The sequence below is a fragment of the Lagenorhynchus albirostris genome, chromosome 9, assembly GCF_949774975.1.
Source record: "Lagenorhynchus albirostris chromosome 9, mLagAlb1.1, whole genome shotgun sequence".
In the NCBI taxonomy this organism is placed as follows: domain Eukaryota; kingdom Metazoa; phylum Chordata; class Mammalia; order Artiodactyla; family Delphinidae; genus Lagenorhynchus; species Lagenorhynchus albirostris.
Genome location: NC_083103.1, coordinates 35,679,098 through 35,695,222, shown reverse-complemented (window position 1 = coordinate 35,695,222; position 16,125 = coordinate 35,679,098). Strand labels below are relative to the sequence as shown.

Sequence of the window (16,125 nt, the reverse complement as noted above, 5' to 3'; positions counted from 1 at the left end):
AACCCGCGTCCCCTGCATCGGCAGGTGGACTCTCAACCACTGTGCCACCATGGAAGCCCTGAAAAGGTTTTTATATATAAAATGAATAATCTGAAAGTTTAAGAATGGAATACTTACCTAGTTAGTTTCCAAGAATCTCCCCACAAAATATCTACTAATTACAAAAGAGAAAAGAGTAAATTTCCATGTAGAAGCCTAGCAGACTCCACTTTAGTCAAGTAATCAGGGTTGACATCGTCCAGAATTGGACCAATTGAAATTGTAGGAGCACAAAGAAATAATTCGTTGCTTTGAAACTTCCTCAGAACTGATAATAGTTTTGTAAAATCATAATTGTTGCATAGAAATGTTAGGTGCCCATTAAAGGAGACATCTTCCATGGTACTGGAAAAGAATGTTGTTTTCATTGCCTTTCATTGCAAGGAAAATGAAAGGTTTCTTCCCCCCTCATATGGTCAGAACAAAACTCAACTTTCTTATGAGGTCCTTCACAGTGTACATCTTCTCTGATTTATAGTTGTCAGGATTATAAAGTTGAGCACTATGTTCAGTACAAAGCAAGTTACTAAGACAGCCGTATCCTAAGTCATTGTTTCCTAATCTTGGCAGACCATCACAGTAACTGGGACCTTTTGTTAAAAATATGGATCTTCAGACTCCACGTCTGATCCTTTTGAACCAAAATCTAGGGGAAGAGTCCTGTCATAAGAATTTATTTAAGATGTACCCAGCAGTAGGTATTGCTGCCTCTGAAAAGTAGACACAGGTTTAGGTGTATATCATTAGTAGAGCCTAAGTCATGTATTCATGCCTAACTTGCAAGGGAGGGAGGGAAAGCAAGTTTTTGTCATTTTCAGCTTTCATAGAGGGAAGTAGGCCCTGCCTCAACATAGGAAATCTCTCAAACAGTTCAGAGGGGGGCAGCAAAATAGAGTGGCAGGTATGTACTATATACACTGACAGATCTGTCTCTCTCAGGTTTTGCATTAGAATTTGCATTGGAAACCTGATCTATGCTAATAAGAAATTGCCTCTATTATAAAGTCCAGGTTTACAAATATACTTTTCTTACTATTTCCCTCTCTGTAGAAAGCTGAGCTGTAGACTTTACTGACTCCTCCCCCATTTCTGCTTGGTTGCTCTCCTTTTTAGGATCTCTTTTACCTTATCACCTCATTCCTTTACTCAGATGGAATGGGTAAGGCTGAATGTTTCCATTTTCCTCACTTTGCCCTGAAATTTTATTAATCTCTAAACTTTCTCAACCCTTTTTTCCTTCCTCTTTCTTCTCCAACAGGTGCTCATTTACTGTGGGATAGTCGAGTTCCTCTTTCCTTTTTTTCCATTTGAAAAGCATAAAATTTGGCATCATGAATAAATGGAAAGCATAAAGATTTTGCAGTCAGACCTTAAGTTAAATCCCTGCTTCATCAGATGATTAGTTACCTAGTTAGCTGATGAAGACCAGTAATTTGGGCAGGTTACTTAATTTTTCTGAATTTCAGTTTCCTTATCTGAAAAATGAGGATTATAATCCAGCTTTATAGAATCAGTCAAAAGTCTGAATGAGATGCTTGACATAAAATAGTTGCTCAATAAATGTTAATTCCCCCCCTGAGTTATAGCTGGTAAACATGAGATTAGTGTTAAGGTTATACCTTATAAAAGTTTTGAAATGAATTTAGGCATCATGGTATTATCACCTGCTGTTTGTATAGTACATATCTCAGTGTAATCAGCCACTAACACTGTCTCATAGTGCTTAGAGGTTTCTTTAGTATTTCCATAATTTACTGTGTACTTCCTCATCTTCACATCTGTTTTTCCCACATTTATTTTTGTTCTGTTCAGTGGTATTGCAGTAGTGTCATTTTCTACCTTTTTTTCTTATTATAATTTTTCAATGCATATTGCAGCAACATTTTAGCCTAGTTAAGCTTTAGAATGTGGGCCTAATCACTATTTATACATTTATTATAAGTTAACGATGAGAAGATGTTCCAATTTCCAAATAAATATTAGTTAATTTTTAAGATAACCTTATTATATAAATTAATTTTTTAAGCTTATTCAACTCCCAAATTATTTATGCATGTCAGTCATTGTATTGTTGACTATTATTTCAGTGAAGTCTACCTCCATGTGGTTCACATATATTGTGAAAAGGACAGTCTATTTTGATTTATTTATTATCTCCTTTCATTCTAAACCTTTTCCCTCTCTGGTTATTTATATACAAGCAGTGATGCTAGTGTTTACTAGGAATTGTTTCTTTATGCATCTCAGTCTTATCCTTTAGTGTCCAAAAGTTTGTGAGGCATTTCTAAGGGATAACGGATTTCCCATCTTTATCTGTTCACCATGTGAGCTGTTCTAGTGACAGATGAATTCTGGGCAGTGAATCGAGAAGGACACAGATGTCAAAGCCATGAATTTATAAATGGTCTGTTAAGAGGGTGCTTTTGTCCAATCAACACTTTGTTAATTTCACCTACAAGAAGGAATAATTATTCAATTATGCTTCTTTCTGACAAAAATCAGGTGACAAATGTGTCAGAATATGAAGGTAAAGGGTTAGTCAGGATTCTGACAAGTGGCCCAAAATTTTAGCCAGCTCTGAGGAGATGGATAAAGAATCAAATTGACATATAGCATTGATAAAAAGTCTTTCATAAATATTCATAGATCTTACTAACTGAAAGATAAAAGTTAATTTCATTTCTAAATTCTAACATACAGGAACCATGATTTTCTGTATTATATTTTATTTTATTCTTTTGATTTTCTGTATTTTTGTGGAATATAATTAGCTTGAAAAATAAACCTTGAGGGACTTCCCTGGTGGTCCAGTGGTTAAGACTCAGCACTCCCAATTCAGGGGACCTGGGTTCGATCCCTGGTTGGGGAACTAGATCCCACATGCCTGCCTCAACTAAAAGATCCCGCATGCAAGTAAAAGATCCCGCGTGCCGCAATGAAGATCCCACGTGCCACAACTAAGACCCGGAGCAGCCAAATTAATTAATTAATAAGTTAATAATAAATAAGTAAACCTTGGAAAAGTTAAATCATATTCCTCTTTAGTCTGTTTCTCTTATTACCAACATATTTTCAAAACTTTTTAATTAGTTTTAGTAACTTATAGTTTTTCCTTATGAATGAAAAAGCTATCCTTATTTCTTAGTAATATTACTGACTAGTACATCATATTGCTTGATACAGAGCCGGAGTTCAGCAAACTTTTTCTACAAAGGGCTAGGTAGTAAGTATTTTAAGTTCACTAAGATTTTTAATAATATTCTAAAATAGAAGAACTCTGTGAACCATGTTAAGTAGCTTGAATGTACACTGCACAACTCCAGGGGATATTTGGACACTGTGAGTGGTGCTCCCAGAAGTAGCGCAGTATAATGGCCCTGATAATGACCTCCCTCATCCATTTTTCCCTCATCTATATCAGGGATATCTATATCTGGTGTGCTGCCTGTTTTTGTAGATAAAGTTTTATTGGAAAATAGCCATGCTTGTGTATTTATATATTGTCTTTGGGGCTTTCACATCGTAGCAGCAGAGATGAGTAGCTTTAATAAAGACCATACACAAAACCTAAAACAGTCACTTTACATAAAATGTTTGCTGACCCCTGATCTGTACCCTTATTATGTTCCTCTTTAAGGGTGAAATTAACAGGATATAATGTTGGAAAGCTTACATGATGGTCATATTAAGTCTGACAAAGTATACAAAAAGAAGTTGCCAACTATCTAACGTTGCTTCAGAATTCTGTTTCTTCTTCAGTGCTTCTCATAGTAAGGACCTGGTTCAGGAAACTAAACATACATACCTTTCCTGTAGCAGATACTCTTGCTGGGTCAGCATTTACAGTAGCACATCATTTACTTTGAAAAATTTGTATTGATCAGAAATTTAAACACAGTCTAGAGGCTTAACACGTCCGTGGAGGAAGAGGAGGGTAGAAGTAACTCAGTTTACACAGCAGTCGACTCTAGCCCAATGCAGCTATCATATCTGCCTTACATGCCCCCTTAGAGAAGACTTGAGAAACTTCTTATCAGTGACACAGCACCAGTTATTTTTTCTGGGTATCTCAGATGTCAGGTTTGGAAGAAGCAATTGCTCTGATGCCAGCAGATCTTATCGTGGGCTTTATTTAGAAGATAATTTAGTGCTGCTGTCGTTGAATAATAAAATTCCTACAGCTGTGGAGAGAAACAGAGTTTGGCGGAAGGAGAGGGTTATTTCTCTGCTGTTTAAGTCTGAAGGCTAGTTAATAATAGTAAAATTTTTTCCTTTGTGCATTTCTTTGGCACATATGTACTTGCTTTCAGTTTGTTGATACAGGGGTATGTAACTTATATTTTAATTCAAGAATCCCCTACATTTTGACATTTGAAGGACAAAGTTAATTTTGCTATTTATTAGTCCAAAAAAAAAGAACATCAATGTTATTTTTTAAATTTTGTGTTATAAATGTTTTTACTAGTTATGAGAAGAGAGTTTCTCCCTGAACTCTCTCTTTCCTTACCTCTCTTAACACTTACTCTCTTGGTTTTCTTCTTACTTCTGTGGTCTAGCTTCTCAGCCATTTCTTTTCAGCCTCCTTTTCTTCTACTCATCCCTTAAATTCCGCTACTCATTATGTATCCCTAGGTGACCTCATAAGCTCCCATAACTTATACTTGCATTTATGTGCTCACGGTTCCAAATTTATATATTGAACCCAGATCACCGCTTTTGAATTTCAGACCTGTATAGTCAGCTGTTTGTTGGATATTTTTACCTGTTTGTCTCATAAGCATTAAACTCTCATATTCCTCTTGAATCTGCCCTTTTTTTAAATTTCCTATTATAATGGTTAGTACCACAGTTTACCCAGTTGCTAAGTCTAAAACTGTGTCATCCTTGACTCTTCCCTCTTTCTCACCTTCACAACCAGCCGGTCTTACAGCCCTATGAGTTCTACCTCCTAAACACCCCTTGACTGTATCTCCTCCTCTCCATTCCCACAACCGTCACTCTATTTCAGATCACCTGTATTATTACATTTATCTCTTAGTTTGTCTCTTAGTCTTGCTCCCTACCTTTTATTCTCCACATTGCACTCAAGGTGGCTTTTCTAAGACCAAAATCTGATCAAATTGCTACCCTATGTAAAATTTTTCACTGGCTTATCATTATTCTTAGAATAAAGTCTGATTTATTAATGTGGTTTACTCAGCACTGTTTTCTTTGGTCCCTCCTTTGTCGACTTCTGTTTCACTGTTCCTCTCAAACTGGAGTGTACTGTGCCCCTACATGCCCACTGCCCCCTCTGCCTAGAACACTCTTTCCCTCCCACTGGTAACTTAGTTGGTCTTCAGTTCTTGCCTTAAACAATATCCTTGTTCCCCTGCTACAGCTACAGCTAACTCAGATTTCTGAGTTAGCTGTTTTTTTCTGTAGGTCCCTTAGTAACTTGTGCTTCCCCTTTCTTAGTATTTATTACATCACTAATAATTGCTAATATATTTGTCAGAATTGTGTAAATGTAAGTTTGAGTAGGGACATGTATGCACAGTCTGTAAAATAGAATAACTTATCAGCACACATTTGGTGCTCATAAATGTTTACCTTTCATAATGGATGAGAGAGGGTAATATGAACTGGTCTTCTACACAACTGTAAAATTCTATCACACAACACACCTTTTTAAAGGATTTGCCTCTTCACGTTTCAGAGGAACATTTAAAGTAAAAATCTAGTACCTCTTTTACAGTCAGCATGTTTAATGTTAATAAATATGTTTATTTCAGGATTGTGTCCATCCTTTCTAAATAATTTGAGTGGGAACCCATCATTGAAATCTTTGTTTTAATCTTACCATCACAGTAATAGAAATCTTTTATTTATTATTTTTTTAAAGAGGCCACAACATGGAACTTGGTTATTTTCTCTGATCTATACCTTTGTTAATCCCCTGCTGCTAGTAATCATTTGCTAGCAATCTGTACTGTTGGATTTGATATTTATATTTAGCCTTTAAAAATTATATTTTGTTACAAAGAGAGATAATGCTAAATTGTTCGTTGTTTTATTTGTTACAGTCTACCCTGATATTTGCACTATCAGCCTTGTGGCAGTAAGTGATATGAATAAACATGCTGATAGAATTACTTTTTGGGATGATGTCTATGGCTTCAACATGTCCTGCATGAAGAAAGCAGTTATTCCAGAAGCTGTGGTGGAAGTTTTAGATCCAAAGACTCTTATTTCAGACCCCTGTAGTATTAAGGTAGGTATTTTACTAATTTTATTTTCTTTAACAGTATGGCTATTTTTCTTAGTTTTCATTTATGAGTTTAGTATTTCAAATTAATATATTGATTTTATATATGTATCTTCAAAACAGTAATTATTCTTTCTATTTTAATTAATCTAAAGCAGCTTGATATCATAATATTTGCCAGTTCACTGTGTCATCCCTTTGAAATCACTTCTCTTTATATATTGAAGTTCCTTATACTGAAGGGTTGAATCATTTATTTTGGCTTAGCGAAGGCAAAAAGTCCTGCTGTATTGTCATTTCTGCTTCACCAGCACATTCTGGCCTTATCCTAGCATCTCGTTTACAGCCAGATTATTCGTTCATATATGTTTCACACAACTTCTCTCACCCAGATTTCTTCCAGCCTTTTCAGATTAATTAATTATAGTGACTGTGCCCATGAAACTAAAACCCTACTATGTTCACATTGCTTTAGTTAATTCCTTTTGTGTTTTAATCTTACTCTTCACCATGTTAATCTCTAGTTTTATTGTCAATTTTGCTATGTCGAATTTACATGGGTGGAATAATAACTTTGCAGTGAGTGAAAGTCCTGTTGCTTTTTAAAAAGACTTCTTAATTAATCTGTTTCAGTTGTATCATCAGATAAATATAGCCTGTTCAGTGTTAAGTTCAGAACATTGTCTCTTCTTTTTTAGTCCACTGTTACTTTCATAGTATCAATAGTTGTTCTCTGCACAAAGTAGATATTCAGTTAGTGTTCATTAATTTTCTTAAATTGATAAACTATTTTAAGTTAACACATAAAGTTTCTCAACAACAACAAGCTGATTAAAATTGCATTCAACTTTTAAGAAAAAAAATACAGCCTGGTTAATGATTGTAGGACTGTTCACTGCCCTGGTATACTGAGTGTAAGGGATTTATTTGGGTTCTTTGACTCAGGGTAGGGGTGTAAGCCAACTCAGCATTAAGACTGAGCAGAAAGAGGAGGGTCATGTGGGTGTGCTAATTTCTCTCTCTAGTTATCTCTTTGCTTAATGCCAGAAATTCTATGAATAAATAAAATAGTTGAAATAGAAAATTTAGGACTGATAAAGGTGTTTAAAAAGTATATATATATACACCCTTTCTCTTATTTTCTTTGTTTAGGTAAATATAGTATGTTCTATGTTCTGCAATCCTCCTATAAATAAAAGGCAACCATGCTGTAACGTTTTAAAATTTTTCTCAAACTATTCAAAATAGAGTAATGTTTCAGGTAGTCATATGAATTGTGTTCACTGTATACCTACTCATGGTAAGTCAAATGTTGACAGCCTTTACAGCATCATTTGGTCACACTGCTGTAGCTGAGTCCATCTACTCTCCATAGTGAAATGGAGAAGGATTTGAACTAGGTAGGGCAGAATAAGAAAATAAGGATATTTGGCCATTTTTTTCCTGAAGTGAATCTTCGTAGTTGGTTTTGCTCGTTGGTTGGAATTGTTGTGGTTTTTCCTAGTATGTAAGAAACTTCAGCTGCACTTACAAGAGTGAATTCTAAAACACCTTGTCCTTTTAAATAGCATATGTTTTCAAGTTGGCATTTCCTACAAAAATATTAACTGTTATCACACATAATTTATTGTAAATGTATACCACTGGTGGTATACAGAATGATTTTAGTTGGAACCAGGAAAGCATTTTTTATTTGAGAGTATTTTAATGTGTCTTAGAAAAAACTTTAGTACAACAGAGCCACGATTTGATATATATTATTCTTATAAGAAGTCTAAGTAAAAAATACTAATTTGATTTAAAGAAAAATTAACTGAATAATAGTGCTAGTAGCCCTTAAATTTAGAAATAATCCCAAAAGTGAGGTGTGAATGATTAAAGTTGGCAAAGCATTGGTTTACAGTAATCCTTTTTGCATAAAAAAAAAGAAGGAATACTTTTCTGTTTGTTTCTGGTTTTGTTTTTACTATTTTTACAAAGTTCTTCCCTCCACTCTTTTTTCACGGGTAGCATATAGATTGCCATACAACATGTGTCTCAGATTTGGAGTTTTCTTCAGATTTCACCCTAAAAATCACAAAGACATCGTTGTGCACGGTAAGCTATTTCATTCTACTTTCACAAATCTCTCTAGTAGTGCAGTTGATTGGCAGGCTAATGAATTACCAGGCTTGTGATAAATGAAAAAGACTATTGCCTTTGACAGTCTATCTTTGCCTTTGTTAGACTATCGAATAGATCTGTTTTAATAGGTCAGTAGACTTCAGAAAAGTTTGTTTAGTTCAGAAGAGAAAGTATTAGGGAACCATGTTTACAGAATGATTTTTCTTTATAGATTCTTCATTATTACCTATCATATAATTAACTGAGAGCACTCAACTTTATCTTCATAGACAAAAATTAATGTCCTGCTCCTCTCAATAACTCTTAACACTCAATTTAGATGGAAATAAGATGTTTATTTGGTGTAATATTTTATATTCTTGTGAGAAAAATAATGAAGAAACTGATTGTTTACCTTTCCTTAAAGAATCAACCTGGTATAATAGAAAAAGTATGCACTTTAGAAGAGTTAGACAAATTTGGTTTCACATTTGGTTCTGCCACTCACTAGTTTGTTACTTTGTTCAAGTTACCTTAGGTAATCTGTACCTCAGACTAATCAACTGCTTTAAGAAAAATGTTAATAATCCTTTCTGACTAGAAGACTAGTTACATTGATTAGTGAGATAATATGTGAAAGCACCTACAATGTAGCCAGAAATGTTATTAAAATATAGTAATGCTTTTCTTAAATAATTTCTAAATGTGTATTCATACTAAGGTAACAATATATGCCTTTACCGGGAGACTCAGAATGTTAATAAAATGTAGGCCTTTACTTAAGAAGGTATGAATTTACATAGATGTTATGATATAAATATTTATATTATTTTAAATTTTAATTATATTGTTTAAAAAATACGAATTATAACTTCAGAATTAAAATTTGTATTGAAAACTGTATTGTCAGAAACTGTGTGAAACAGATTAGTCATGTTAACTGTGACTCTTCAACCTGATTCTTTTCAATACTTTGCTCAGATTGACATACAAAAGATTATATGATTTCTTTAAAATTTTTTCAGTTCATTTTGAGCCAATAATTATTTTATATCCAAATGAGTTTAACTGTGTTCTTTGATGTTTTGAGGAATTCTTTTTTTCATTGAAATTGGTTTTACAATTTTGAAAAGTTTAGTATCTAAATCCCAGATTTATGATCATTAAGCACCCATTATATATTCATTTAATTGGTGAAAAGCAAAATCTCATTCTTCCCATTCGTTTATCCCAGATTTTCTAATTCTGCTTTTTAGTAACTGAAATGATTTGGTCAATTGAAATTACAGGCTGAAGTCTTTAACTCCTAGACTTACTCTGTGTTTTGATATTAGTAATCCTTGAGAGTTAAAAAAGACCTCTTTTTAAAAAAATTTATTGAAGTGTAATTGATTTACAATGTTGTGTTAATTTTTGCTGTACAGCAAAGAATGTATATATAACATATATATGTATATATATGTTATATGTATATACACATTCTTTTTCGTATTCTTTTCCGTTATGGTTTATCACAGGATATTGAATATAGTTCCCTGTGCTATGCAGTAGGACCTGGTTGTTTAATCCATTCCATATATAATAGTTTACATCTGCTAAGCCCAACCTCCCACTCCATCTCTCTCTACCCCACCCTCCCCGCAACCACAAGTCTGTTCTCTATGTCTTTGGGTCTGTTTCTGTTTCGTAGATAAGTTCATCTGTGTCATAGTTTAGATTCCACTTATAAGTGATGTCATATGGTATTTGTCTTTCTCTGTCTGACTTACTTCACTTAGTATGATAATCTCTAGATCCATCCATGTTGCTGCATATAACATTATCTCATTCTTTTTTATGGCTGCGTAGTATTCTATTGTATACATGCACCATATCATCTTTATCCATTCGTCTGTCAGTGGACATTTAAGTTAATTCCATGTCTTGGCTATTATGAATAATGCTGCTATGAACATTGGGGTGCATGCATCTTTTTGAATTATAGTTTTGTCCAGAAATATGCCCAGGAGTGGGATTGCTGGATCATATGGCAACCCTATTTTTATTTTTTTGAGGAACCTCCATACTGTTTTCCATAGTGACTGCTCCAATTTACATTCCCATCAACAGTGTAGGAGGGTTTCTTTTTTTCCACACCCTGTCCAGCGTTTGTATTTTGTAGATTTTTTAAATGATGACTATTCTGACTGGTGTGAAGTGGTACCTCACTGTAGTTTTGATTTGCATTTCTCTGATAATTAGTGATGTTGAGCATCTTTTCATGTGCCTGTTGATCATCTGTATGTCTTCTTTGGAGAAATGTCTGTTGAGGCCCTCTGCCCATATTTTGATTGGGTTGTTTGTTTTTTTGTTGTTGAGTTGTATGAGCTCTTTGTATATTTTGGAAATTAATCCCTTGTCAGTCACATCATTTGCAAATGTTTTCTGCGATTCCATATGTTGTCTTTTTGTTTTGTTTATGGTTTCCTTTGCTGTACAAAAGCTTATAAGTTTGATTAGGTCCCATTTGTTTATTTTTGCTTTTATTTTTTTTTCTTCACCCTTTCAGAGTAAGCTTATAGTTGTTTGATTAATCATCTACATTTCTTAAAACCTTCCTTTCCTTCCCAGTATGTGTCCTCTAACATGAGCCTGACATGAGTAAGATTTGTGGCGTAATGCGTTTATTACATTTTCATTGTCTGTGAATTCCAACCACCCACCCGTACCTGCTCCAGCTGTCTTTTGCTCTTTGACATTGTGCCAGCTCCTTACACTCTCCCCTGCCAGCCGTCTGGAGCTATTATGCAAGCCTAGTCTCTGCGGCTACTTTTTAGAATTTTTGCCTGGTTACTTGGGAATAATCCATTAGAAAAGGTATTAAGAGGATGAGTGCCTAATTGGAACTTTGTTTCTCCATTACATAATCAGAAGAATTAATGGAAATATGGGAAGTAAAAAACAATGCCTGGTAAAGTGATGGAGAAAGTTACTTTGGGGAGGAAGAGGTGTGGCTTTCTTAGAGTGAAGAAAAAGATATCCAGTTTTGTACTGCTAAGTACAAACCTTCAAATACATTAAATGCTTTCTTTCTTATGCTGGAAACTTGAATGAATAGCTAAAAAATAAGATGGACGATTTCTCTGAATAGTTAAGCCCATTTGAAATCTATGCATAACCATTTATTTCATAATGAGATTCTAAATTTGTGACCTAATTAAAATATTGGAGGAAACTGGATTTTTCAAACTAACAAGATGCTTAGAACACCCTCTTTGAATTTAATTTCGATCGCATGTGTGCTGTAGACTGATAGTGCTTTTAGATGGCTTTGTGAAGTGTGTTGGAGCCTTTAATGGAAAAATATCTTTTCTTTGCAGTCTCCCCCACCAACATACACACAGACACACACACATACAGCCCAGAAGAAATTTGATAGCATTTCTAATTTAATGTTTTGCATTAGCAAACTTTATGTTTTGGGGAATTTAACATGATGTGATACTTATATGTAAATGTTTGAGTCTTGGTTGTCTATAATGGTTGAAGGATAATTTTCCAGTGAATGCTAGTAACACATACATCGCAATTTTCTGACCATTTTTTACTGTATCAGTTGATATTATTGACAGTTAAGGTCAAATCACCTTTGCTTTTATGATGAGGTACGAAGCTTTAGTTAGCAACTGGCTTCCTATCTATCATATCAGCCTGTCTACCCTTGCAGTAAATGAAGAATAAAGTCCATTATTTTTATGGAAAGTTTATAGGTGTTCAAAAGCAAATGATTTAAGGCTATACAATTTAGAACCAGTGTGTTTTATCTTGCGAGTTATGGCTTATTTTTTAATGTCATTTATGTAATTGTGTAATGTTCTCTTACTCTGTGTTCCAGCAGCATTTATATTGGCATCTGTCTGTATAAGCTCCTTAAAGATATAGACAAGCATCCTTTTCATAATCCTAGGTGTACATTAAATGACTTCTCATACTTCCTTTTATATAAATGTGAGTTGTTTACCTTAAGAATGAAAATATTTAAGAGGGTTTTATCAGATTACATGCTCACATACGTAATGTCTTTAACATGTAAAGATTTTTTTTATTTGATACATCATCTCTTAAAGCAATCATTTTTCTATCTTAATTTCAACATTATATTTTCTGTCTTTTATTCTACCTCTCTATTAGTGTGTACTGGAATAATGACTGTACAGCAGTGTTCAGTTTGTATAAACTTTCCTTAATATGATTTTAAGCCTCATTTAACAAAGAATATTATTTTTTCTAGCCATTTTTCTTTTACTGCAGTTGTTAAAGATGAATCAGTGGATTAAATAAAAAATATCAGACTTTTTCAATACTTGTATTTAAAAACCTCTTATATTTTGGATTTTATACAAGTGCATAAATATGAGTTCAGTGACATTTGAGAGCTATTTAATTTTTATCATAACTTTTAAAATCTTTATAATAATATAAAATTTTATATTAACAGACATTTCAGTTTGTTAAACAAATATTAAATGCTGACTATGTGCCAGATAGTTGTCCGAAATCTGTGGGCACAAAACAAAACAAATAAAACTATACTCTGTCCTGAAAAGACACTTAAGTGAGAGGAGACAGGTACTGACATTTTAGTATGAATAATAAAGATAGGAATATAGAGATATTAAGAGGGTAGTCTGAGATTGGGAGCACAGAAGTGAGGTATTTTTCTGGTGGAAAAATTATAGTTGGTAATCAAATTTTACAGCCAAGATTTCATGACAAAGAAAATAAACTTTACCTCTCTCAAAAAAAAAAAGATTTGTGTTTTAAACAGGGAAGCCTATTCTGTTTCGAAGGATGAAAAGATTGACAGAAAAGCTGAAGTATGGTAGCCATGTAGGAAGTTCATTTTGGGGTAATTTCTATTCACTTATTTTTTTAATTCACTGGTCTTTTCTTCATTTGTATTCTTTCTGTTGTTAAGGTCGCCAATAAATATTTTCATTTTAAATGTCATGTTTTTTAGTTGTAGAATTAATATTTTGATTGAGTTATTATTTTTCATCTTTTTAACCACTTTGGTCAATCTTTTTACCTAAATTCCTTAATATTTATAATAATTCTTTTAAGATCTCTTTGCTAATTCTATGAGCCACCTGCGATTCTACTTTTGTTGCTTTTTTCTTTTGACTGTGGTCACATTTTCCTATTTCTTCTCATATTTCATAACTTTATATTTTATGCTAGACATTGTATAAAAGATAGTACAGTCTTATGTAAGTAATACTTTCTCCTAGACAGGCCTCCACTTACCTCTGTCTGGTAGCTAGGATGACGGCCTGATCCCTTTTATCTAATCTGGAGTTGAGCTTGATCAGGGCTGGGTACCACTGCAGTTAATTTACTGTGACTTGAGCATAAGATTAGGCCTCTCCCTCTTGCCAACTTCTTGGAAAGATCATCAAAATAAAGCTGAGTTTAGGGAGGAAAACAGAGTTAGGATTATTTATGAGGTTTGAGAGATCTGATTTTCAGAGGGTCTGTCTATGCAGAGCAAGGGATTAGAGGGGAGAGGAAAGGTCCTGATCTGGGTTTGGCATAGTTCATGATCTAGTTGAGAATTGGTAGTGCCAACTAAAAATTGTCACTTGCTGTCTGCCTTTACAAGGATTAGGTCACTAATCTTCATGAGAGATTAGTTGCTCCCTCTTCGGAGCAGTTCCTCAGTGCTATCTGAGACGCTGTGTCCTGGGCTAGAGTCCCCATTTTTCCCCAAATAAAACAACTCACAACTCTCACGTTGAGTTTTTTTTTTTTTCATTTGACCGTAGACACAGTGAGGGGTGGGTTTCAGAGTGAGTTTTGAAGAGTAAACAGTGTAGTTGAGCCATCTGCTTTTGAGAAGAGGGTGGTGCGTATTTACTCTCAGGATTAGCTGAAAAGTTTATTGTTCGTATAAATGGGTTTTCTTGAGATGCCTGAAACAAACCACCTCATCTTTCTGGGCAAGAGTTTGTGGAATAGCAGAGAGCTGAATAGTAATACCTTCCTAATGGTGACAGCGAACTGTGTGGTTGCAGATGCTTTTGGCTTTGAGATCTAAACACTGCAAGAAAACCTCTCTCTTCCTGTTTTGTCGTACAAGCACCAGCTTCATCTGCCTTCTTAGTTTGCAGAGATGACTAGATATCCCTTTCGGGATTCTCCAAATTCCAGTGCACCATACTAGCCCAGACCTGGCGGTCAAAAATTGGTTGGGTTTTCCTTATCCCAGCAAGGTTCCTGTGCCTGTGGCATTTTTACTGCTTTGCCCACCCATTGCCCCAGCATTGGATAGACGCTCTCAGGTGACAGCAACTGTTTCTGCCTGCTCAGTTGGGAAGGGCTCATTCCTCTCTGGAAATAATTTATTTAGACTTTTTTTTGCATCCAAGGCTCTTTGATGGTTTTAGTGAAAAATATAATTGTTTAGTTTCCCCAGTTTTTTTTTGTTGTTGTTGTTGTTGCATCAGAGTAAGGAGAGGGTCTTTTGCAAACATACCCTACTAGAAACAGAAGTCCCTGAATGCATTATTTTAAAAGACCAATCTAGAAAATAAATCTGGGTCTACACATTTAGGATTATTTTTAAGTTAGGAAAAGTAAGTGAAAATAAACAAAAGTTAATGAGTGAACTGAAAATAAATTATATGTTACCTCTCAATTCTCATTTTGTTTTTTTTTCTTTTTTTAAAAAAATGATATACTTGATGAATGGTAGAAACATATATTTAAGAGGCACTGATATTTAGCTTTGGATGGAATCAGAACAAGTCTTGAGTTACAGTTTTTAAGGCTAATGTAAATGTTATTAAAAGAAACTTTAAAGTGTTTACCATTCTAACTTTCCTGATTCTCAAGGAGTACTCATAGTACTTGTTTTCATTTTACGCTTTCAATAAGCTTTAAATTTTTCTGATGGCTAAAGAAGAAACATCAAAATGAGCCCATTTCTTTGCAGTTGTGTTCTTTAACTCTTCTTTCAAAGCTTTTTAAAAATCTCTGACAGTCGAAGCCTACTAATTTTAAACTCATTCCTTGGTATTAAATCAGTTCTTAGTACTTTTGGGTGTAAATTGACGTAATTTTGACCTTGCAAAGCCAATCAACTAAAGAAACTATTAAAACACATCTGTGCTGCTTAGAAATAGTAAGATTTGTCTTGAACTTGCATCATAGATTTTAGTGGGACATCTGGTATATATTTTAACAGGCTTCATTAAGTAAATTTTATGTCTCGGAGGGAGAGCATTTCTAATTGTGAGACTCCACCTCTACAGTCAGTTTTAGGTTTCTACTTAAATGAATAACCATACAGTCTAGAGCCTGGTCCTGAACTTTCTGCTCTCTTCTGAAACCTGAACCTTTGGAGTTAGGCTTAGATGGTGTTGAGAATACTTAAATCTCTTTATTTCCAGGAACTGGTTATTGAATAGTATTATGTGTTAAGAGCTGCAAGGCATTATAGTAATATAATAGGCATTAGGCAATATATAAGGCATTATAGTAATATAGCTGCAAGGGAATATAGTAATTAGCCATAAATGCCTCTATTCATGAGGCATTAATGGGGGAGACAGATATTAAAGTTCACTTTGTGGCTATTAGATAATACCAAAGAATTAATGAGAATTTGGTTATATGTGATAAAGGCATTGTAGTTATATAAGGAAATGTTCATATTTTTTAGAGTCATAAACAAGTAGGTAGGGGAGAAGTGACAT

At 34.2% G+C, this 16,125-nt stretch overlaps 1 protein-coding gene across 8 annotated transcripts in view; it reads left to right on the top strand.

Annotated features, from left to right (window-relative positions):
- Positions 1-16,125, top strand: part of PRMT3 (protein arginine methyltransferase 3) — a 137,737-nt gene that overhangs the window by 80,442 nt on the left and 41,170 nt on the right. For all 8 annotated transcript variants that reach the window (XR_009542408.1, XR_009542410.1, XR_009542409.1 and 5 more), the window contains 2 exons: positions 6,105-6,292; positions 8,297-8,383. Coding sequence is in view for 5 of the 8 variants with exons in the window: in XM_060159523.1 (XP_060015506.1) it covers positions 6,105-6,292; positions 8,297-8,383 (275 nt within the window). In the remaining 3 variants the exon portion in view is untranslated. The remainder of the gene's footprint in view (positions 1-6,104; positions 6,293-8,296; positions 8,384-16,125) is intronic.